Source organism: Macaca nemestrina, chromosome 11, assembly GCF_043159975.1.
Source record: "Macaca nemestrina isolate mMacNem1 chromosome 11, mMacNem.hap1, whole genome shotgun sequence".
In the NCBI taxonomy this organism is placed as follows: domain Eukaryota; kingdom Metazoa; phylum Chordata; class Mammalia; order Primates; family Cercopithecidae; genus Macaca; species Macaca nemestrina.
This window is the reverse complement of record NC_092135.1, coordinates 138,792,949-138,817,549: the sequence shown is the minus strand read 5'-3', so window position 1 is coordinate 138,817,549 and position 24,601 is coordinate 138,792,949. Positions and strand designations below refer to the sequence as shown.

At 53.1% G+C, this 24,601-nt stretch overlaps 1 protein-coding gene and 1 long non-coding RNA gene across 31 annotated transcripts in view; both read left to right on the top strand.

Moving 5' to 3' along the window:
* Positions 1–5,373, top strand: part of LOC105473779 (kinesin family member 1A) — a 108,744-nt gene extending 103,371 nt beyond the window's left edge. For 29 of the 30 annotated variants that reach the window (XM_011727784.2, XM_011727799.3, XM_011727798.3 and 26 more), the window contains 6 exons: positions 450–527; positions 1,342–1,466; positions 2,442–2,594; positions 3,178–3,370; positions 4,171–4,289; positions 4,929–5,373. In XM_011727784.2, coding sequence (XP_011726086.1) covers positions 450–527; positions 1,342–1,466; positions 2,442–2,594; positions 3,178–3,370; positions 4,171–4,289; positions 4,929–4,971 — 711 coding nt within the window. In that variant the 3' untranslated portion in view covers positions 4,972–5,373. Of the gene's footprint in view, positions 1–449; positions 528–1,341; positions 1,467–2,441; positions 2,595–3,177; positions 3,371–4,170; positions 4,294–4,928 lie in introns of those variants that run through there. The other variant, XM_071073747.1, reaches the window with a different exon arrangement.
* Positions 5,374–21,880: 16,507 nt separating this feature from the next.
* LOC139357022 (uncharacterized) lies at positions 21,881–23,639 on the top strand. Its single transcript, XR_011609629.1, has 3 exons — positions 21,881–21,990; positions 22,923–23,029; positions 23,440–23,639. It is a non-coding gene; the product is annotated as an uncharacterized lncRNA (long non-coding RNA).
* Positions 23,640–24,601: the final 962 nt, after the last annotated feature.

Here is a 24,601-nt window from a genome sequence, read left to right as displayed (position 1 = left end):
ACAAGGAGCTAGGAGCTCGAAGGGTCCCTAGGGTCCCCTTGCCCGCTGATTCCACCCCACCTACACTGAAAGTTGGGTGCCTTTTGCAGCCTCCCTTCCCAAGTGATGATTCGCTCTCTCTTGAATACCTGTGCTGATGGGGAGCTGACCACTTCCACCCACAAGTGGCTCTTTTGGCGGCTTAACGGGCCTCTGGGAAGGCCTCCTGTACTGGAGGCAGCACTGCCTCTGGCCCTCACACCAGGCGCTGAGCCTGAGCCTGACCCTGGGAGGCTTCCTGGGCTCACCCAATGATGGGCGGGGTGGAGGTGCTGTCCACCTTGATCCACTGTGCTGTGGTGTCGGAACCCACCTGTGTCTGGGGAAGGGTGGGTAGAAGAGCCTGCAAGGCTGGCTGAGCAGCATCCCAGGAGGCCTGGCCCCTGACCACGTGTGTGCTCTGTCCACAGTGCTTGCGCCTGCTCACACACACGTTCAACAGAGAGTACACACACAGCCACGTCTGCGTCAGTGCCAGCGAGAGCAAGGTGGGTGTGGAGGGGCTGCACCAGGCTGCCCTGTGGGGCTGGGGCCCCCATAGGCAGTGGTCCCTGAGGAAAACTCCCATTCTGAGTGGGAAAAGGCAGTTAAGAGTTTCCTAGGAACACATCTCAGTGCAGAGAGACACCTCATAGCTAAGTGGCTGGTTTCCCTGGGTCGGCCTGGAGTCCATGGGAGGTGGGGACATGAGTGAGGGGCCGGGTGGGTCCTGTGAGCAGCTTGCTTGCTGGCCATGAAGGCGGCAGGGCTGGGGTGGGGGCTGAGTGCTGTCAGCCCTAGAGTGGGATGCACCCACCTGCTTGCAGGCTTCTGCTGTTTTCCTGGCCCCCACCCTGTCTGGCCGTCACACTGTGGCCTCTGGCCAAGCCCCCACTTGGCTGTCCCTCCTCCTCCTGGGACCGACCCCACCCCTATAACCTGGGAAATTGCTACTGTGCTGCATCCAGCCCCGGCCCACGGCCTTCCTTGCCCCCATGGCATCACCCAGCGCCACCTCATGCTGGCACGAGCAGGAGGCAGCAGGGCAGAGCTTACCCAGCCCACTCCTCGAGGCATTGGCGGGGTGGCTGCCTGGGTCAGGTCAGAGCCTAAAGTGCTGGGAGGGGCTGGCCAGGGGCCGCAGGGGCTGAAGGGGGCCAGGGGTCTTGAGCTGGCCAACTTTGAGCCAAGGCTGCTGGTAGGAGGGGTGGGGTGCCCTGAGCGGCAGGTGCGGGGTAAACGCAGGCACAGGGAGCAGCACCTGTGGAGGCCGGAGACCCCACTTCCCTGTGTCCCCTGAAAAATGCCTTCTCTCCTCCGCAGCTCTCTGAGATGTCTGTCACCCTGCTCCGGGACCCGTCGATGTCCCCTCTAGGGGCAGCCACTCTCACCCCCTCCTCCACTTGCCCCTCTCTGGTTGAAGGGCGGTACGGTGCCACTGACCTGAGGTGAGTGAGCTCTAGGCTCCCGGAGAGGCTTCCGGCACCACGGCCGACCCATGGCAATGGCCATGACTCGGGCATGGGGAGCACAGAACAGGGGCCCCAACGGCCAAGTGTCTCGGGACGGCCGCAGGCTGAGGGAAGGGCCTGGAGAAGTGGAGTCTGCAGCCCTCTCAGAGGGCACCTGTGCCCCGCCAGCTCCATCCTAGTGTGTGTGTTCTCTTCCCTGAAGAAGACCAGAAATGCCTGGAAAACAAGCTAAAGCTCCCTTTTCCTGAGACAGTGCTTATAAAATAATGGAAAAAGAGAAGGTTATGAAAGAGGGCGTGAGCACTGTTAGGGTCAGTATTGCGGAGGGAACACCTGGCCCCTGCAGGTCCACATTTGGAAGAGACCCCATGTGAACCCCTTATGTCTGATTCGTAAGCTGGCAGATGGTTTTCACTCTTGTTTTAAAATGCCTTAAGGGTTCCCAATTTTCGCTTAAAAAAGAAAGACAGTGGCATCAGCTGGCCTTGTCTTCTGCAGGCCTCCTTGACCACCAGGTCAAGTCGTGTGGGGCCTGGCCCATGTGGGGGCCCCATACGGGAGGCCAGCTGTGCCCTCTGCTCCAGTGGCTCCTTAGAACCTCGTGTCACCTTCAGTCTAACTGTGGAGATAAAGAGATGCTGGACTTGCTTTCACAGGGTGGAGGTGGGGGCAGGAGAGCCACTGGGAGAAGGGCATGGAGTGGGGCACAGGCTCCCTGGCTGGGGCCCTGAGGTTCCTGGGGGACCCTCCCCACCAAGCCCAGCACTTCCTGGAATCAGGCACAAGCTTGGCTGTCCTGGTGGACGGGCCCCGGGAGCTCCCACTGTGGGCACAGCTGGGGAGACCCCACGAAGGCGCTCTACTGCAGCTCTGAGGAGGGTGAAGCCTGGGGGAAGATGGCCCTAGGCCCAGGGAGGCCTGCAGTGTGCAGCACTACCCTCTACTTCCCAGGACCCCACAGCCCTGCTCCCGACCAGCCAGCCCAGAGCCTGAGCTGCTGCCAGAGGCCGACTCCAAGAAGCTCCCTTCCCCTGCCCGGGCAACAGAGACAGACAAGGAGCCCCAGCGCCTGCTGGTCCCTGACATCCAGGAGATCCGAGTCAGGTGTGTAGGGCCTCCCTGGAAAGCACTGCCACCAGCTCTGTGCTGACAGGGGATAGGCAGGCCACGCTGATCCCTATACTGGGGGCGCAGGTCCCAAGTATGGGACCCTCATACTTGGGGAGACAGGCAGGTTGCCCGACCCCCATACTGGAGGTTCAGGCAGGCTGCCCCTAACCCACATGCAGGGGCAGCTCCATGCTGGGAGGTCAGGCAGGCCCCTGGGACCCACATGCCTGGGCTGGGAACCAGCACAGAGCACAGGGGAGTGGGTGGGGTCAGAGCCAAGGCCCAGGTGGGGAACTCGTGGTCACGGGGCACGTGTGGCAGCCTTGCAGCAACTTTAGCTTTTTTCTTTAAGGTTTTCCATTTTATGGGGGAAACTGAGGCCCAGAGCTGGGTGGGTGGTCTGGTCTCCGGCCTGCTGGGTCGGGGTTCTGCCAGGCGCCCTTCGATGCCTCGACCCACTTTCTGGCTGGGGAGGTGGGTGGCACTGCTGCGTCCCAGCTCTGGGTGGTGGACGGTGAGTGCCCAAGTCAGCCGCCACCCCCACCGAGGGCCCCAGCGAGCAGCTCTCTGCCCTCAGCCCGATCGTCTCCAAGAAGGGTTACCTGCACTTCCTGGAGCCACACACGTCGGGCTGGGCCAGGCGCTTCGTGGTGGTGCGGCGCCCCTACGCTTACATGTACAACAGCGACAAGGACACCGTGGAGCGGTTCGTGCTCAACCTGGCCACCGCCCAGGTGGAGTACAGCGAAGACCAGCAGGCTATGCTCAAGGTGCGGCTGGACCCGGCTCAGGCTCGGGCACCGGGAACCGCAGCAGGGCAGGAGCTGAGCTGCCGCCCTCTGCAGCCCTGCGTGGGAGCAGGAGGCCCTTCTGCTCACCCCAGACTCTGGCCCTCCGTCCTGTTCCACCGAGGCCGGGCTCAGGGACTCAGCCTCAGGCCTCTGCCTGCCCATGGGGCTCATGCTCCTGGCGACAGCTAATGGGGATGGGCTCCAGTCATGGCAAGCATTAGTGTTCTCCTGTGTGATGGCTGCAGCCATGTCCCCTCCTCTGGAGTCACCCAAGGTGGTGGCACCAGCCCTGCAGAAATGGGAGAGCCACAGGGCTCAAAGGAGCCCTCCTACCCGCACTCTGCCCGGCCCCTCCCGCTGGAATGGCCCTGGACAAGTTCAGGAGCCCGGACTCCTTCAGGCTGGCCAGAGGAGAAGTTTCTCTGAGCCATCTGTGAATGTCTACGAGATGGTTTTTTGATTCCCTGTGGTGGAGGTGGGTGGTACGGACCCACATCTGGACCAGCAACCCAGCCAGGGTCCCAGGGAGCAGGGGCCATGTGGGGCAGGCACATCCCGTGGGGATGCAGAGCAGTGGTGAGGGTGTCCTGGGACCACCGGCTGCAGACGTGTCCAGAAGGCAGTCACAGCCCTGGCTGGGTCAGCCTTTCCCTCTGTGTCCCTTCCCTGGGACTTTCCTAGCGGTGCCCCTTCCCTGCCTGCCTGGGCCCTGGGGAGCAGGAGGGTGGTGTGCTGACCACACGGCCTGGCAGCTCCTCACCAGCAACCTCCCTCTGCAGACACCCAACACGTTCGCGGTGTGCACGGAACACCGTGGCATCCTGCTGCAGGCCGCCAGTGACAAGGACATGCACGACTGGCTGTACGCCTTCAACCCCCTCCTGGCCGGAACCATACGGTAGGGCTGCCTGCAGGGCGAGGTTGCTCCCACGGGGTTCCTGCCCTCAACCGGCTCCTGGCCAGGACCATTTGGTAGGGCCCGGCTGCAGGACGAGACTGCTCTCCCAGGGTCCTGCCCTCAATCCCCTCCTGGCAGGGACCATTCAGTAGGGCCGGCCGCAGGGTGTGGTTGCTCTGCCGGGGGTCCTGCCCGCAAGGCCACCTGGGGAAGCAGTGCGGCCAGGGGAAGGCGGTGCGGCCTGCCCTCGCTTGTGTGGGCTGGGGACACCCTTAGGGCTGTTAACACTCCCTGAGTCGTGGCTTCTTGTGGAGTGATAAATCCCAGGCCATACTTTCAAAATTACTTCCTCACCCAGTGGCCTTGGCATGGGGAAACCGTGTGCCCTGGGGCAGGCTGTGGAAGGAGCCGGTCCCTCCCACAGCAGGGATGTGAAAAGCAGGGTGCAGGAGGGGACGGGTGGGCTGAGTCCTACACACTGGAAGCAGAGATTCAGTCCCTTCCCCAGGTGGTGAGGGAACCAGTGGGGACATGGGGTCTGTGGCTGCCCCTCACGGCTGCCTGCCTGCGGAGGGTGTGGTGGATGTGGCCTGAGGTGTTCCTGGGCTGACCACGCCGCCTCTTCCAACTCTCCTGCAGGTCCAAGCTCTCCAGAAGGAGGTCTGCCCAGATGCGGGTCTGAACCTGAGCCCTCCCATGACAGCCGGCAAGCCCAGCCCATCCCCACCCTTGTCCTCGTCTGTCCTGTCACCTGCCACCCGGCCCCTCTCCTGCCAGACAGCCCACGACCGGGTCGACCCCCCAGGGGACACCCATGCCAGGCCCGGGGACCTGTGCCACACGACCAGCTGTGCTCCCAGCAGAGGCCGCGCGTGTCGGTTCTTCTTGCGTAATGTGCTCTGGTGGAACAAGCTGGGAGGGGCTGGGGGGGGCCAAGGGCACAGGTCACGGGGTTCTTGCTGCCGTTCTAATATTTTTTTAAGCATAGACAGACTTATAATTAATATACGTTAGTTAGTGACATTGAAACGGTCAACTCGGAAATTAACTATAAGACTTGTTCTATTTATAAGTATTTATTTCTAATGCCTCCACATAGCCCTGTAATATTCAGATGGAACCCCCAAACACCTCCACCCCGTTTGTTCCCACGTGTGTCTCCCAAACCTGCTAGGGACAGGCAGGGCAGGGCAGGGACACCTTGGAAGTCCACAGTGAGGAGCTGTCTGGACCAGTGGGGCACCTTGGGGCTAGCACACGGGTGCATCACCTGGGCCCCAGGCTTCTCCACAGCCACATGGGTCCTGGGTGTATGTGAGGGAGGGTGGGGGGTCTTCTGGTGCCTGAAGTCTGAGCGGCATGGAGGGCGGTGTGAGTTCCTCTGGTGGGAGGTAGAACGCACATCTCTTCTGGGCAACCACCTGAGATGTGACTCTAAGAAGAGTTCCGGCAGCTTCCCCCGGGAAAGGGTTTGGGGTGACACTCAGCTCTGGCTCTGAGATGAGGCAGACGGCACCCGGGCTGTGATCTGTCCTGGGTGGGGACCGGGAGGGAGCAGGGTCGGGATCACCTGCCAGTGTGCAGACTATGGGGCTGTGTGCTGTCCGCGGACCATCAGGGTAGGGTGATGGGTTGAGACCAGGATGTCAGGGAAGGTCGGAATTCAGGGTGACGGTCTAGGTGTTGAGGTCTGTGGTGCAGCCTCTTCAGCTGCGGTAAGAAATGGAGTGAGCTCAAGGTAGCTTCTGGGAAGAAATTTTGCCACTAGCAGGTTTCTTACAAAGACTTTCCTCTCTTTGTTCCCAGGGCAGAGTTTCTGTGAGTCCCACTGAGAAAATCCATGGGGTGGGGTGTCCCGATCGGTGGGTAACGGAGGGCGGCTGGCTCAGCGGTTACTATCTTTAAGGAGCTCTTCCCTTCTGCATCTGGAGTGTCCCTTTGTTCTTGTCCCATTTCACCCCCTCTACAGACACCAGTGTCCCAGGGCCACCCAGGACAGCACGGGGGCCAGTCCCAAGCTGAGAGTCTGTTCATAGGAGTCATGTCCAGAGGCCTAGGGAGGTTTTAGGGCCCTCCCCACCTACACCCAGAGGTCGATTTGGTCTCTTTTTAGCTCAAGGAAAGACAGTAGCCAAGCAACAGAGCCCCTCCTCCGCCATGGCCCACGGGAGCAGTTACATCGGGTCTGGCGCTCCAATGGCCCATGGGAGCAGTTACGTCGGGTCTCGCGCTCCAATGGCCCACGGGAGCAGTTACGTCGGGTCTCGCACTCCAGACCTAGGGCCAGGTGTTCTGGCATCGCCCAGCACTTTCACCAGATCTGCTTCCTGGAGTGGGGGAGACGCTGCACCCCACTGGCTCCGAGGCTCCTACCCTCCCAGGCTGTCCCCCGTGATGATGACATGAGCCTCAGAGACCCCGATCCCATGCCTGGGGAGAGACAGCGGCTCGGGAGTGGGGGAGCATGGGCCTTCTACACCACATGGGAAGGTTCTGGTGTGAGATTTTCCTCTGGGAAGGTTGTTTGGGCCCCTGAAGTTCCACCTCGGAGAGTGGGGTGCAGGGCAGGCGGGCCGGGGCCCACGCTGGCTGCAGTCTCTGTGGCTGCCTGCCTGGGACAGCCTGTTTCGTACCTGGGCTCAGGTGCAGTGTGGCCACCGCCGCCCTCATCCCCTACCTGGGAGGCTCTCCCAGGGGCTGATGGGGGGTTTCTGTGAGGGAGAATCAGGGCTCAGGAAGCCACGCCTGGGAAGGCAGGACATAGGACACAGCAGTTTTCTTTGCAAATCTCCCAGGTGAGTGAGGATTTACATCCCAGAATAAAATTCAGAAGCCAGGTGGGCTGTGCTCCCCATGGGTGTCCTCTGGAGGCAGTGGGCCAAGACGCAGAGAGGAGAGAATGCAGAACAGCTTCTTGCAGAAGCACCCGCTCCGGCATCCAGGGCTGCCTGGAGGCAGGAAGGAGAGGCAGGGGCAGAACACGCTGGTCTGAGATGAGTCAGAGCCCCACGGGCCCCAGGCAGGCTAGAGGAGGTGCAGGCCCTGCCACGGCCCACTCAGGTTAGCCAGCCTGAGGCTGCGGCCTCCAAAGGGTCTGGGTGCCCCCCAGGTCGCAGGTGTCTGAGGCCAGCCAACCTGCAGAGCACTTGCGGCATAGGTGGGCTGAGGGGAGGAGCCTGGGAGCTGCCTAAATTCAGAAGCCTCCACTGCCATGGAGGCTGCCTGGCTGTGTCCTCTCGGTCAGGTGCCGTCTTGGCCTTGGCTAGGACCCAGGGCCACGCCGCAGCCCTTGTCGACTCCCTCCTTCCAGGCCTGCTCTAGTGAGGAGTGCCTGAGCCAGGGCCCAGAAACCCAGAGCTGATGGTGAGAGGAGGTCGCCTGAGTCAGGAAACCTGACTTTGTGAAGTTCTCTCTGCCAGAAACCACCTAGGGATCACGTTAGCTGAGTTCCTTGAGCTCCCTAAGACTCAGTTTCCACATCTGTGAGGTGGAGGGCTGGTGTGGAGGTGCTCATGGGGTGCAGTGATCAGGAGACAGTCAGGCCCAGCGTGGCTGCTGGTTCCTGCTAAGTGGGGAAGGTGAGATCTGGAAAGCCGCTTCCCTCAGACAGCTTCATTTAATGCTTTATGCTGCCGAGTCTGGGGGCTTGTTTTGGTTTGGGGGCAGCCATCCTCCACCAGAAAGGGGGAGCTCCTTCTGCTGTGGCTCCAGATAGAGGGGGATGCCGGGCTCCAGGCCGACCAGCACTCGGGCTCTGATGAGACCCGGCAAGTACCCAGGGGTGCCAAGTCCAAGGCCTCCCACTGAGAGTCAGCCCTTGGAAGATGCCAATATTTCATTCACCGGCTGCACAGGCACAAACTCCCCCACCCAGGACGGCTGTGATGAGGTGGCCCTCCCTGTTAACCCTGGTCCCTGCAGTCCCCTGCGCCTGGGGCCCTGGTGGGACTGATGTCACGGGTGTTTGCTGTGCTGCTGCACTGGTCCTATGCCAGCCTCCCCCGTGTGGGGACCACGGAAGGCGCACTCCCTCACCCCTGGGGCCGGGCCGTGCAGCCCCCCAGATGGACAGCAGCTGTGGTGACCTGCGTTTCTCCCTGGGCCTGTGCTTCCTGTAGTTAGTCCGTCCCCTGGTTCCCCTGTGGCTCAGAGGCCGCGTCCCTGGCTTGTACATATGTGATTGCTGTGGGCACACCCCAGACCCCATATCATAGCTGCCGTCCCGACGTCACGACGCTCGTCCCGATGTCTTACACCCGAGTGTTAGCCTTAGGTTCCTGTACTGTGTGTGCACTTGAGGCTCTGTCCAATTAAGAAATAAACGTGGCTCTTACCGACACTCCCATGGGCTCTGCTGTGGCTTTATTTGCGTGTTAGGTGTGTTGGGGGGGCCCCAAAAAATGGTTGCAGGTGCACGCATCCAGCATGGTCCAGAGACAGTGCCCCTCCCCCAGTGATGAGGCAGGGAGGGGCTGGCTCCCAAGGTGGGCACGGGGAGGTGGTAGGGAAGGCATCAAAGACTTGAGTGTACACAGGGTGCTGGTCTCGGAAGATCAACCTCCACCTGCCTCCCTCCATGACCGGCTGCACCCCTGTAAACCAGCCCCGGGTGCTTCCCCAGGGACACAGCACCTACCACCCTCATGCCAGGCCACTGCACCCATCCCAGGCAGCCTCTGGGGCTTGGACCCTTCAGTCTCTAGTCCATGGGGTCTGCGCCTGGGCCCAGATCCTCAGAGCCTCCTGGAGTTCTGGAGGCCAGGCCATCGCACACGAGGGCCTTGGTCTTGTCCAAGGCATGGCTGCAGTTTGGGGACCAGCGTCCCACTGATGGCTGATGGGAGGATGGGGTGACAGCTGTGCACTTTGGGGGACTCTGGACAGGGCCCCCCAGTCCTCAGGAGCCCCCAGGCCCTCCAGAGGTGAGTGGCTTTTTGTCACAGGTGACAGCCATCTCCAGGACATCGAGTGAGGGTGGCACCTGCTCAGAAGACAATGCCCCTCAGTGGGCCTGGGAGGTGGACCCCGCTGGCCGGCATGGGGGCTCCGGGGCCTTGTGTGGGGCCACCCTCTGGCTACAGGTGGGAGGGGCTGTGTCAGGGCTGACATAGATACCGTTCAGCCCGTGCAGACTCCTCCTGTCTGAGAGGTCGTAGTCTTCCAGTCCTGAGATTATAGACTTAGAACTTTCTGCCAGCTGGGTGAAGGGCACGCACGGTTCCTCTCTGTGCTGTGTGTGTGTTTTTTAAAATAACTTCTTGTGAGTCTACCATTATTTTTAAATGAAAAATAAAGAAAAAACCTTTTTATTCATTGGAGTTTCTAGTTTCTCTACAATGAATTTGTGTTACTGTGTAATTCTTTTAAAAATTAAGAGTGGGAAGTGAATCAAAACAGAATTCAGTGACTGGGCAGTGGGAAGCGAATCAAAACAGAATTCAGTGACTGGGCAGAAGCAGCCTCCTCACCGGCTGGGGAGGATAAATAAGTTAGCGTTGGAAAAGCTTAGGACAGGGCCTGACACAGACTAAGTGCTGTAGAAGGTTTCTGTTTTTTAAAACAATGAATAAAACTAACAAAATTAAGTAACAAGTGGCTGTGCCTTCCAGTGTTAAGGAGAAATCTGTCACCACCTCTGCTTCCACCTGACCTTGCTCTTGGGGCACCAGGGATGACGTGTATCGTCCGAAGGTTCTGGAAGATCAGGGAGTAGAACCAGGAGTGTGGGTCGAGTGGTGCTGGGCTTCCGTGGTTGGTGCCTTCCACCAGCGGTGTGACCGGGCTCTGGGACCAGGGACCACTTCTGTGTCCAGGGCAGTGCTAAGCTGGTCTTCAATACCGAATTTATTGAGAGTTTTTAGCATGAAGGGCTGTTGAATTTTGTCAAAGGCCTTTTCTGCATCTATTGAGATAATCATGTGGTTTTTGTCTTTGGTTCTGTTTATATGCTGGATTACGTTTATTGATTTGCATCTGTTGAACCAGCCTTGCATCCCAGGGATGAAGTCCACTTGATCATGATGGATAAGCTTTTTGATGTGCTGCTGGATTCGGTTTGCCAGTATTTTATTGAGGATTTTTGCATCGATGTTCATCAGGGATATTGGTCTAAAATCCTCTTTTTTTTGTTGTGTTTCTGCCAGGCTTTGGTATCAGGATGATGTTGGCCTCATAAAATGAGTTAGGGAGGATTCCCTCTTTTTCTATTGATGGGAATAGTTTCAGAAGGAATGGTATCAGCTCCTCCTTGTACCTCTGGTAGAATTCGGCTGTGAATCTGTCTGGTCCTGGACTTTTTTTGGTTGGTAGGCTATTAATTATTGCCTCAATTTCAGAGCCTACTATTGGTCTATTCAGGGATTCAATTTCTTCCTGGTTTAGTCTTGGGAGAGTGTAAGTGTCCAGGAAATTATCCATTTCTTCTAGGTTTTCTAGTTTATTTTCATAGAGGTGTTTATAGTATTCTGATGGTAGTTTATATTTCTATGGGGTCAGCGGCGATATCCCCTTTATCATTTTTTATTGCATCTATTTGATTCTTCTCTCTTTTCTTCTTTATTAGTCGTACTAGCAGTCTATCAATTTTGTTGATCTTTTCAAAAACCAGCTCCTGGATTCATTGATTTTTTTAACGGTTTTTTGTGTCTCTATCTCCTTCAGTTCTGCTCTGATCTTAGTTATTTCTTGCCTTCTGCTAGCTTTTGAATGTGTTTGCTCTTGCTTCTCTAGTTCTTTTCATTGTGATGTTAGGGTGTCAATTTTAGATCTTTCCTACTTTCTCTTGTGGGCATTTAGTGCTATGAATTTCCCTCTACACACTGCTTTAAATGTGTCCCAGAGATTCTGGTATGTTGTGTCTTTGTTCTCATTGGTTTCAAAGAACATCTTTATTTCTGCCTTCATTTTGTTATGTACCCAGTAGTCATTCAGGAGCAGGTTGTTCAGTTTCCATGTAGTTGAGCGGTTTTGATTGAGTTTCTTAGTCCTGAGTTCTAGTTTGATTGCACTGTGGTCTGAGAGACAGTTTATTATAATTTCTGTTCTTTTACATTTGCTGAGGAGTGCTTTACTTCCAACTATGTGGTCAATTTTGGAATAAGTGTGATGTGGTGCTGAGAAGAATGTATATTCTGTTGATTTGGGGTGGAGAGTTCTGTAGATGTCTATTAGGTCTGCTTGGTGCAGAGTTGAGTTCAATTCCTCGATATCCTTGTTAACTTTCTGTCTCATTGATCTGTCTAATGTTGACAGTGGGATGTTAAAATCTCCCATTATTATTGTATGGGAGTCTAATTCTCTTTGTAAGTCTCTAAGGACTTGCATTATGAATCTGGGTGCTCCTGTATTGGGTGCATATATATTTAGGATAGTTAGCTCTTCCTGATGAATTGATCCCTTTACCATTATGTAATGGCCTTCTTTGTCTCTTTTGATCTTTGATGGTTTAAAGTCTGTTTTATCAGAGATTAGGATTGCAACCCCTGCTTTTTTTGTTTTCCATTTGCTTGGTAGATCTTCCTCCATCCCTTTATTTTGAGCCTATGTGAGTCTCTGCATGTGAGATGGGTCTCCTGAATACAGCAAACTGATGGGTCTTGACTCTTTATCCAATTTGCCAGTCTGTGTCTTTTAATTGGACCATTTAGTCCATTTACATTTAAGGTTAATGTTGTTATGTGTGAACTTGATCCTGTCATTATGATATTAGCTGGTTATTTTGCTCGTTAGTTGATGCAGTTTCTTCCTAGCATCGATGGACTTTACATTTTGTCATGTTTTTGCAATGGCTGGTACCGGTTGTTCCTTTCCATGTTTAGTGCTTCCTTCAGGATCTCTTGTAGGGCAGGCCTGGTGGTGACAAAATTTCTAAGCATTTGCTTGTCTTTAAAAGATTTTATTTCTCCTTCACTTATGCAACTTAGTTTGGCTGGATATGAAATTCTGGGTTGAAAATTCTTTTCTTTAAGAATGTTGAATATTGGCCCCCACTCTCTTCTGGCTTGTACAGTTTCTGCTGAGAGATCTGCTGTTAGTCTGATGGGCTTCCCTTTGTGGGTAACCCAACCTTTCTCTCTGGCTGCCCTTAACATTTTTTCCTTCATCTCAACTTTGGTGAATCTGACATTTATGTGTCTTGGAGTTGCTCTTCTCGAGGACTATCTTTGTGGAGTTCTCTGTATTTCCTGAATTTGAATGTTGGCCTGCCTTACTAGGCTGGGGAAGTTCTCCTGGATGATATCCTGCAGAGTGTTTTCCAACTTGGTTCCATTTTCCCCATCACTTTCAGGCACACCAATCAGACGTAGATTTGGTCTTTTCACATAATCCCATATTTCTTGGAGGATTTTTCATTTCTTTTTACTCTTTTTTCTCTATACTTTTCTTCTTGTTTCATTTCATTCATTTGATCTTCAATCACTGATTTTCTTCCAGTTGATCGAGTCGGTTACTGAAGCTTGTGCATTTGTCACGTAGTTCTCATGTCATGGTTTTCATCTCTATCAGTTCTTTTAAGGTCTTCTCTGCATTGATTATTCTAGTTATCCATTCATCCATTCTTTTTTCAAGGTTTTTAGTTTCTTTGTGCTGGTTACATAGTTCCTCCTTTAGCTCTGAGAAGTTTGATTGACTGAAGTCTTCTTCTCTCAACTCGTCAAAGTCATTGTCCATCCAGCTTTGTTCCGTTGCTGGCGATGAGCTGCGTTCCTTTGGAGGGGGAGATGCGCTCTGATTTTTTGAATTTCCAGCTTTTCTGCACTGCTTTTTCCCCATCTTTGTGGTTTTATCTGCCTTTGGTCTTTGATGATGGTGACGTACTGATGGGGTTTTGGTGTGGGTGTCCTTTCTGTTTGTTAGTTTTCCTTCTAACAGCCAGGACCCTCAGCTGCAGGTCTGTTGGAGTTTGTTTGAGGTCCACTCCAGACCCTGTTTGCCTGGGTATCAGCAGCAGGGGCTGCAGAAGATAGAATATTGCTGAACAGCAAGTGTTGCTGTCTGACTCTTGCTCTGGAAGCTTCGTCTCAGGGTGTACCCAGCCGTGTGAGGTGTGAGGTGTCGGTCTGCACCTAGTGGGGGATGTCTCCCAGTTAGGCTACTCAGGGGTCAGGGACCCACTTGAGCAGGCAGTCTGTCTGTTCTCAGATCTCTACCTCCATGCTGGGAGAACCACTGCTCTTTTCAAAGCTGTCAGACAGGGACTTTTACATCTGCAGAGGTTTCTGCTGCTTTTTGTTTAGCTATGCCCTGTCCCCAGAGGTGGAGTCTACAGAGGCAGGCAGGTCTCCTGGAGCTGCAGTGGGCTCCACCCAATTCGAGCTTCCCAGCTGCTTTGTTTACTTACTTAAGCCTCAGCAATGGTGGGTGCCCCTCCCCCAGCCTCGCTGCCACCTTGCCGTTAGATCTCAGACTGCTGTGCTAGCAATGAGGGAGGCTCCGTGGGCGTGGGACCCTCTGGGCCAGGTGTGGGATATAATCTCCTGGTGTGCCATTTGCTAAGACCCTTGGTAAAGCACAGTATTAGGGTGGGAGTGACCCGATTTTCCAGGTGTTGTGTGTCTCAGTTTCCCTTGGCTAGGAAAAGGAATTCCCTTCCCCCTTGCACTTCCCAGGTGAGGCGATGCCTTGCCCTGCTTCAGCTCTCGCTGGTTGGACTGCACCCACTGACCAGCATGGACTGTCCAACACGCCCCAGTGAGATGAACCCAGTACCTCAGTTGAAAATGCACAAATCACTCATCTTCTGTGTCACTCACGCTGGGAGCTGGAGGCTGGAGCTGTTCCTATTTGGCCATCTTTGGCGGCCCCCATGTTTTAATTTTCTAACTTTGTAATTTGTCTTCCTGTTTTGATTATATTTTATTTTGCCTTATAAAATTATGTTTAATATCTTTTAAAGTCAAATACAGTTTCTTTTTCAAAATTTCTAATCTTGGGCATTGTGCAGAAAATAATTAGCTGAGCAGACTTGCGCCTGCTATTCTTTAAACGTCTGCTGCGAGGTGGATCCTCAGATGGCATCTGGGAACTTGGCACTGGAACTGTTCCCTGGATGATGATGAGGGTTCACTGTGTCCAGACTGTACAAATACTGTAGCCCTCAATGCACTTTCCTTCTGAGTCTGGAGTTTGGTGTGTTCCAGGCAGGGCATGGCCAGCTTCCGGTCAACACCGCAGGCACTGAGTCTCTACTGAGCTCCCCAATGGGCAGCCCTGCAGACGGACGACCACGCAGCATTGCTGGGAATGAAACACATCCTGTGTTACTCCGTGGGGAGAGAGGCCTTGGAAGCACGAGCCTGGTTTCCTTCACACCACACCCCATGCCTTTTCTACCCCATGCCTTTTCCATTCACAGATGTGGTTTCAGAGCCTTTTGCCATAACCAGTCTCAGCCATGGCACCACTGTACGCTAGACCCTGTGCATCCTTCTAGAAAGTCTCTGAACCAGGGATGACCTTGAGGGCTTCATGATACAAGAACACACTTTGAAACTCCTTTCCCATTCATTTCACTTATCTCTAATGGTGATTTCATTTACGTAATCAAATAATTAACCTATCTGACATGATAGGACCAACTAGAGTTTACTCTGGGAATGAAGAGGTCACTTCATATCAGGAAATCTGTTAATAAAATCCATCATATCCATAGAGCTAAGAAAAAATGGTCATCACCACAGATGTAGAAAAGCTAGAAACAGAGCAAAACGGCACGCTGGCATCACCACTATTCAACGGCGTTTTGGAATTACTAGCTAATTTCTTTACATAAGAGAAAGTGATGAGAGGGACAAAAATGGAGAAGGAAATGTAAAAAGTATCTCTTTTGTAGATGATATAATTATATATCTGGAAATCCCAAAAGAATCAATCCACGGGAAAACTACAAACAGCCTGAATTTGAATTTGAAGGGTCAGTATGAAGATATGATAGATTTCATTTTTCTTTAAAAAAATACACATTTCCTAGTTCTGTCTATTGAAAACGCCTAGAAACAACAACCAGCTCATTAACAGTGACACATTCTTAGACCCGAGATTGTATTGTCTAAATAGAACTTCTCTCTAACACTAGGAGAAACTGCCAGTTCCAGAGCGGGGATGAGAATTTCACAAGATTATCATGAAAATCTTTTCAACAAAAACATGATCACATTTCAAGGGTTTTGCCAAGAGGACCCAGAGCCATTGTCAGACTTTAAGGGTTGCTTCAAAAGGACCTAGGGTCCGACTTAGAGGCTCCCACTGGCCTCGGATGGGACCATTTGAGCATCATAACAGATGTGATGACGGGAACTCCTGTGATATAGTTTGGCCCCGTGTCCCCACCCAGATCTCATCTTGTAGCTTCTATGATTCCCACGTGTCATGGGAGGCACCCAGTGGGAGATGATTAAATCACGGGGGTGGGTCTTTCCTGTGCTGTTCTCGTGATAGTGAATGGATCTCATGCGATCTAATGGTTTTATAAAATGGGAGTTGCTGGCTGGGCGCAGTGGCTCACACCTGTAATCCCAGCACTTTGGGAGGCCGAGGCGGGCGGATCACAAGATCAGGAGATCAAGACCATGGTGAAACCCCATCTCTACTAAAAATACAAAAAAAATTAGCCAGGCATGGTGGTGGGTGCCTGTAGTCCCAGCTACTCAGGAGGCTGAGGCAGGAGAATGGCATGAACCCAGGACACGGAACTTGCAGTGAACCAAGATCGCACCACTGCATTACAGCCTGGGGGACAGAGCGAGACTCCTTCTCAAAAAAAAAAAAAAAAAATATGGGAGTTGCCCTACACAACCTCTCTTTTTGCTGGCTGCCATCCATGTAAGATGTGACTAGCTCCTCCTCACCTTCTGCCATGAATGTGAGGCCTCCCCAGCCATGTGGAGCTGTAAGTTCAATAAACCTCTTTGTTTTGTAAATTGGTCAGTCTCGAGTATGTCTTTATCAGCAACATGAAAACAAACTAATACAACATGTAATATGACTACATCTATTGGTTTATAATGACAACTTAAAAATAGTAAAAAACAAAACAAAACAAAACAAAACAGTTCACTGGTAACCATCAGAGGATGCAACTCATTTCGGAAACAAGTAAATCAGGAAAAAGAAACAAGCATTATCCTATCTTCCTTTAGAAACTGTACCTAAGCATGGCCGGGTAGTTGAGGAGCAGAGGTTTGTTTTTGCAGAAGTATTTTTCCTATAAAGGAAGAGAGAAGGTCACCCTAAAACCCCATGGCTGTATAATCCCCAACACATGAGCAAATGAATGAATGAATGTGGTGGTGGCATCACCAAAGACACAGCAGGGCAAAAATCCACCTCTGGATGGAACGGCACAAGCCCACCTGAGGGTGGTTTACAACACCCTGGCGCTGAAGCTGATCACGTGTCCAGAGCCGGCTGTAAGAAATACGGGAGAGACGGGCTATGCCGACAGACACTGCCGGACGCCTGCATCGAAATCCAGACGTGGGAGACTTCACTCACAAACGACCTCTGCTCTTCAGCAGAAAAATTACAAGATGAGAGGGCGAGGGAAATAGATTAAAAGAAATTTAAGAGACCTCATGTGGATCCTAAATTTTTAAAAAGTTAACATTAGGTGAGTGCTTTTGGTGCGTAAAGAGCTTGGAAGTCACGAAGCTCATCCTTACGGCAAGAAAAGCCGACGAACCTGAAAATCCGTTTTCTTTCACGGATCCGAGCTTTGAGCTCACAGAGCATCCTGCCACCCCAAACTCTGAAGAGACGGCACAGAGTCTCAGTGGAGACTGGCACCCTGGCACAGAAGCTGCTTGATCTGCCGCTGGCAGGAGGCCCTCGATGGCAGTTCTGGCGAATTGCTGGAGGCTGTGTGTGGACCAGCTGGAGAGAGAGAGGGTCCTGCGCCCCAGGCTGGGGGATGCTCATGTTCTCGTGGGTGGTACTACCATGAACCCCACCAAGTTCTCAGAGAGAAGAGCAAAGAAAAATCCCCTCATGTTCCCATCAAGGGGAGGGGCAGAGTAATCATCTCAAAACATGCCCAGAACTTCCTCCACAGTTAAAGACACTGGGGTGGAGGTGAGAAGGAAAAACAAGAAAGAGATTGGAGCTTCCCCAGCTTGACGAAGAACATCTACAAAACCCTGAAGCTGACATCACACTTAATGCCCCAAACCGGCCAGTCCCCCGCTTAGACTGAGGGAGGATGACGGTGTTCCCTCTCAGCACTGCTTTCCGCGTCCTACTGGAAATTCTAAGTGCAACCAGACGAGGAAAAGGAATAAGAGGTATACAGGCTGGGAAGGACGAAATGGAAGTATCTTTCTTTGCAGACAATAGAGTTTGCTGTGTAAAAAATGCCAAAGAATTGACAAAAAAAGAAAAAAAAACAAAAACAAAAACTGGGACTAGGAAGTGAGTACAGCAAGGTCACAAGATACGAATCAATACACAAAAGTTCAATAATTTGTAATTATCGTGTATTGCTTTCCTATAAACCTGCAACAAATAATTGAAATTTTAAATAAAAATGCCATTTACAATAGCATTAAAAAAGAAACAGAAATAAGTAGGTATAAATCAAACAAAATATACAGAGGATCTGTATGTAGAAAACTACAACATTTCTGCAAAGAATCAAAGCACATCTAAATGAATGGAGGGGATTCTGTGCTTATGGGTGGGAAGATTCAGTGTTGTTAAGGTGTCAGTTTTTCCTAGCTGGTGCTAAAGATTCAATTCATTCCCAATCAAAATCCCAGCAAGCTAATCAGATATTGACAAACTGATTCTAAAGTTTATATGGAGAGGGGAAAGACATAGAATAGCCTACATATGAGAAATAAAATAATGTTTTAAGGCCCCCAACTGACTGAACAAACCCCTTCTTGGCCAAGAGGACCCAAGAGAAACCTTGAAAGCTGACTTTCCGGCCACGATGGGACAGGAGGCCAGACACACCTTGTTATACCCCCTTCCTCACCAACTGCCACTGAACGTTCTTTCCTAATTGGTGAACAGAAACCAGCCCTTTTGAAAGACTTGCCAGACCCCTGATCCCTGTTTCTGGTTCAGTACCACAACCAACTAGCATCTCTTCCCAGTAAGAGACCACAGACCATGGACTGGTCTGGTCGCGTTTCCTCTGTCCTCTGTGTCACCCCTTGACATATAGGGCCTACTTTTCTTTTTTCTTTTCTTTTTTTTTTTTTGAGATGGAGTTTCGCTCCTGATGCCCAGGCTGGAGTGCAATGGCACAATCTTGGCTCACTGCAACCTCCGCCTCCTGGGTTCAAGTGATTCTCCTGCCTCAGCCTCCCAAGTAGCTGGGATTACAGGTGTGCGCCACCACACTTGGCTAATTTTTGTATTTTTAGTAGAGATGGGGTTTCATCATGTTGGCCATGCTGGTCTTGAACTCCTGACCTCAGGTGATCCACCCGCCTCAGCCTCCCAAAGTGCTGGGATTATAGGCGTGAGCCACCGCACCTGGCTGGGGCCTACTGTTAATGCACTGAAATGGAAGTCTCTGCCCCAAAGGGAACATGCATGTAGCAGGCATGTGTGCTTACTATGTGTGCGTGTGCTTCCCGCTTCCTGAATATTCATAGCTTCTCCTAAAATCTGTTCAATATGTGTACGTAGACAACCTGTTCAGCGTAGATTCCTCTCCCCCTTCCCACTGTTGAAGCGCCTTTTTCCAGTTTCTGCCAGAGGCTATGCTTCCCAGCCTGCGATGGCCAGGCTGCAGGCTACAATCCTTTGTAAGAAATGAAGCTCTCCTCTCAAATTAAGAACGCTGTGATCCCTCAGCTGGCACACAATACTGAGGAGCAAAGTTGGAGGACTCACATGACCTGACTTCCAGACTTACTATGAGGCTTCCATAGTTAGGACAAAGTGCGATTCATAAGACTGGTCGTATCAGTGCACGAAACAGAGTAATAGAGAGTCCAGAGGAGACCCACATGAATAGCGCCAACTGGTCCAAAGGAGCAAAGGCAAGTGAGTGGAGATGGGGAGTCTTTCCAGCAGAAGGTGCTTCAACAAACGGATGCCCACAGGCAGAAGCAGGCACACACAAAGAACCAGAAGGATGTGGTCACAGACCTCCTGCCTTCCACAGAGATTAACCCAAGAGGAATCCCAGACCTAAACGTAAAATGCAAAACTACAAAACCATTGGAAGAAAACATTGGAAAAAATCTGGGTGATCTTCAGTCAGGCTCTGAATTATTTAGATAAAACACCAAAAGCATGATCCATAAAAGAGAAAATCAGTAAGATGGACTGTATAAAATGTAAAATGGTTTGCTCTGCAAAGGGAATGTAAGGAAAGCCACAGACGTGGAGGAAAATCTTTGCAAAATACACACTGGACAAAGGACTGGCATCCAAATATAGGAAGAATGCTTAAAATTCAGCAATAAGAAAACAAAGAGCTCAATTAAAAAGGAGGTAAAAAATCTAAACAGATCTCATCAAAGAAAATACACCGATAGCAGAAAGCACAGGAAAGATGCTCCGTACCGCGTGTTACGAGGGAGCTGCAGACTGAAGCTGCGGTGAGAAGCCTGTACACACCCACGGGAACGTGGGGCACCCACGTGACTGATGACATCGAGGCCTGGGAGCAGCAGGAGCCCCGTGCCTGTGTCCGGCAGGAGCGCCCGATGGCAGAGCCGCCTGGGGCAGCTCGGTGTTTCTCATAGAAGTTGCCACAGCCCCACACAGGCCCCAGCGTCACAGTCCTTGGCAGACCCAGCTGATGGGAAAACTCCGCAGAAACAGGGTCTACATGGAGAGGATCTGAAGAGGAGGAATTGGGGGGCTGGGCTGGGGAGGGGCTTGTTTGGGGTCACCAGAGAGTTCCTGGAGGGTGCCAGGGAGGGAGGGGTGAGCTAGAGGGCCGGGGTTGGGGCACAGTGGGAGGGAGTGGGGAGGGGTGAAGGGTCAGGATGGGAGGGCTGGGAGAGGGCGTCAGAGAGGCATGGTCAAGGGCTTGTGGAGGGAGGTGGGGTGGGGTCTGGGTCTGTCCGAACCTCACAGAAGGGCCCCCACTTCCCCTGTGGCGGGAAGACTCTGCTCCCTGGCTGGATGGGACCTGCTGGAGTGGCCTGAGTGGACACAGCAGTCACTGAGCAAACCTCAGACACCCAGGGAGCTGCAGCCTGGGCACCCGGATGAGCACAGGCCAGCCCCTCCTGCCCACTCACTGCACTGGACAGGCTGCTGGAGGTCTGGGACCAAGGCATGCAAGGAACAGGGAAGATGGTGTCCTGAGGGCCGACAGTGGGGAAACAGCCCCTGCTAGAACCCTCAGCACCGGCTGATTTGACTGCTGAGTGACCCGGAGCAAGACCCTCTGCGTCTCAGAGCCTCACTTCCTGCCTCACAGTGGTCAGGTGAGACCCATCCTGGGGAGCTGAGGGTGGGGTGGGGCAGAGAAAGCTGAGGTGCTGTATCTGGGGCTTCAGCACAGGGCAGGCCCCATCCCTGGCCCCTGAGTCCTGCCCCTCCTGCGCGGTGGCCAGGTCAGGGTTAATGCCAGCCCCCTCCTCCAAGCAGGCTCCCCTCCTCCCTCAGCTGTTGCCTGGAGACCAGGATGCCCTGTCTATCCACCCCCAGCGGGTGCTGAACAGGGTCCCCATCCTGCAGCCCACGCTGGTGGGGATCCCCCAGGAGTAGCAGGACCTTCCCCCAGGGCCTCTGTCAGGGCCATGTGTGCCTCATGGGCTCCCAGCCCAGGAAAGCAAGTCCACAAGCCAATATTTGCCCAGACGGGCACACGCCTGACCCCTCTGCCTGTTTTTCCACCCCAAAGTCCGTGCTGCTGATCTCCCGAGCTGTGACATTCCATATGAATCCTGGGCACTCAGCCCTCCTGGAGGCCAGCCCAGGTCTAGGAAGCATTGCTTTCCAAATCTCTCTCTTGCACACTTCCACCATTTGGGATTCACTCCTTTAGCTAGATCACAGTGTCTCCAAAAGCCGTAAAGAAGGTTACACTTAAAGACACCAACACAGGGCAGGTGTGGGCCCTGATGGGAGGGACGGTCTGCCCAGGTGAGGCAGATACGAGGCTCGGTAGCCAGGCTGGGTCCAACTTCTCTGAGTGGGCAACTTCCCATCAACCTGCCCGGCTGAGGCAGCAGCTGAGTGGGCTCACTGGCGACACCTCATGGAACCCAGGTCATTTCAGCCATAAGTGGACACTCAGAGATGTACTGAGGTCCCCCGGCAGTCACCCTGCAGACCCTGTCTGAAAGCCTGGACTTCAGTCCTTGGGTTTCGGGGAGCCAGAGAGGGTCTCGAGGAAAAGGGTCACAGTGAGATTTGGGTGTGACTTAGAGGGGGCTGGACAGGAGGGACAAGAGTGGAGGGGCAGCCAGTTAGGAGGACGTGCAGGAATGTGGGAGAGAGGGGGGTAGCCTGGGCTTGGGCCACCAGAGGGAACTAGAGAAGGGAGGACCCCAGGACCCCAGGAGTGGTGAGATTTCAGGGGAGGGTGGGCCATTGTGACCCCCACAGGTCTGGCCTGGCCGCATGGGTGGCAGTCCTGAGCCTGAGGACATAAGAGGGACTCTGGCTGGTGGTAACTGGGGTGGGGGTGTGGAGACTGAGCTCAGTTGGGATCTGTAGAGTTCAGGGATCCCACGGGACACCCCCAGCCATGGCAAGGAGGCAGTGGAGTGGTGACATGCAATGGCAGGTGGGAGTGCAGTGGGGAGGTGACCGTGGTGACGGCAGAGTAAAGTGGGGAGGTGACGATGGTGGGGGAGGCCACCCCACTTGGGTGCAGATCCCAGGGTCTATCCCCAGCTAATCAGCTTTCAGAGGAGGAAGGAGCTGGGGCATCTCCCCAGCGCTTGGGCCCAGACCCCAGCTCCCCACACACGTAGCGCAGGCCCTCCTTGGACTCCCCTTCCTGTTTGAGGAAGCCGAGGCTAAGAGGAACCACTGTGGACCGAGTACCCCTTCCTTAAGGGACATGGCAAGGTCACCAGGCCTCTGAGTTGCAGCCAGTGCTGAGTCACAGACCTGACCTCCGGGTCCCAGGGAAACAGCTGTGTGCAGCCTGCATGGAGGGCAGGTGACCCCAGGCCGTGGCCCACAGGCAGAAGCAGCTCCTGTCCAGCAGCCAGGGAGACAGGGAGGGTGGGACCTCCCCAGGGTAGGAGGGGCCGGGACCAAGGGAGGGGACTCCTGCACTCCGGGGGGCTGGTTAGGCCACCTGCCACGTTCACCCTGCGGCTCAGGCTGGGTGGTTCTCACTGTGCCAAGCCTCATGGCAGGAGGCGGTAGCACTGGGCAAGGTGCTGCCCAGCCCTTCTCCTCAGCCCACCAACATCCACCTTCAGGTGCCAAGGCCCTTCCTGCAGGGAGCTGAATGCCTGGCAGACCACCTGGGCAAGGCAAGGGTGATCCCCACAGTATTGTGGGGCTGTGTACATGGCCTGGGGCAGCAGCACAACAGCTGAGGCCCCAATGCAAGTCCTGGGCTTCCAGGGCCCTGCAGCCTCTGTGATCAGCAGGAAAGAGGTCCCCAGTGCTGGTTGGGGCCTGGTCCCCAGTGCTGGTTGGGGCCTGGACAGCTGAAGCCAAACTCGGGGCCTCCAGGGATTTGGTTTCCTCCCCTTGAAGGCTGTGGCAGAGGCTCCAGAGCCCCCGGGGGCAAGTGGGGCTCTCCTGTCTGTCCTCAGCCTCCTCTACCTGACTCTGCAGCTGGTGGGGACCGTCATTAGCTGGAGGTAGGTGGCCCGTCCCTTCCCCACATCAGCCCCAGGCCCTGCTCCCAGTAGCTCCTCGGCTACCTGGCCCCAGGGAAGCCCCAGGCCAGGGCCTGGGCTTGGGATTGTGGAGGGTTCAGGGAGGGTCCGGGCCAAGTTCAGCCTCCAGGAAGAAGGAGCTGGGGCAGGAGCGTGGACACAGCTGGCAGTCCCTGGGTGCCTGGTAAGGCCCAGAGCGCCTGACAGATGCCCTGGGTGTGGCGATTTTGTCAGGAACCCCACGCACTGGAGGGCCGTGGGCCACCGGGGCGGCAGGAGGTTGGGAGGAAGGTTTGTCACCTGAGGCCACATCTATTCACTGGGAGCGGGCTCTCCATCTGTGACTCATCACAGGCTCTGTGTGTGTTCATCCCTCACCCTGCTCTTCACAGCCGGAGCCCCGGTGAATGCAAATGATGTCGCAGGAGCAGGATCAAAGCGTGAGGACGGCAGGGAGCCCCACACACCCTCCCGACACTTCAGCTGTGCTGGATGATCTGAGCCACGGCTAACGCCCCCGTTGCCTGTCTTCTCTAGGGTTTTCTTACCTATTCTTGTTTATTATTTTTCATACGAGTCTTAAAACCCAGTGTCTAGCATGAAACACTATGACTTTTTACTGAGACCACGTAACATTTATCTATGAACTTGGAAGAAGTGACATCTTCAGCATGTTGAGATATGAGTGTCTTTCCATGTTCTCGGGTTTATTATTGTGTCTTTTAGAAATGCATTTAGGGTTTTATCGCACAGGCTTTGCACATTTCTTATTAAGTTTATGTCTAAGAATTTTACAGTTTGGTTGTTACTGTTATTTTTCTGTGTATTGATGACAGATGAAGCCTGCTGTGCTTGACTAGTACTTGTATATTCTATATAATGTATATATTAATCTTATATTCTGTTATGTGCTGAGTTGTCTTAGTGTTTGTGTTTTCTCCAGTATTACCATCCTATCTGCCATATCATCTGCAAATAGAGGCTGATTTCTTCTTTCCTGTTTTATGCCTCTGTTTTCTCCTGTCTGATGGTGTCAGCTAATAGCTCCAGTGCTTCCCGCTGTAGATATGGACATAGCGGGAGGTCTCACTTCCTTTCTGATTTACCAGGAGCAACTATAGTCTTTTTCCATTAAGTGAGATTCTTGGTTGGGGGGGGGTGTGTGTCTGCGTGTGTGTGTAAGAAATGATCCATCAATTCCAATTTGTTAACTTATTTTGAACAAGGAATGGATGTTGTAGTTTCTTTTTAAGTATCAATGGAAATACTCACATGATTTTATTCCTGGAGCTGCTGACAGGTGAATTATTAGAAAAATGTCCTACAATCAAACCACCCTTGCATTCTTGATATTCCACTTGTATTGGGCCATTACGATTTTACATGTTTTTGAATTATATTTGCTAATACTTTAATTCTCATTTTTGTATTAGTATTCACTGAAGAAATTAGCCTATAATTTTATATTTTATCTGTTTTGTTTAATTTGTTAAAGAACCAGCATTTGATTACTTCCTTGTTTTTTAATTTATTAATTTTTGTTTTCATCTTTTA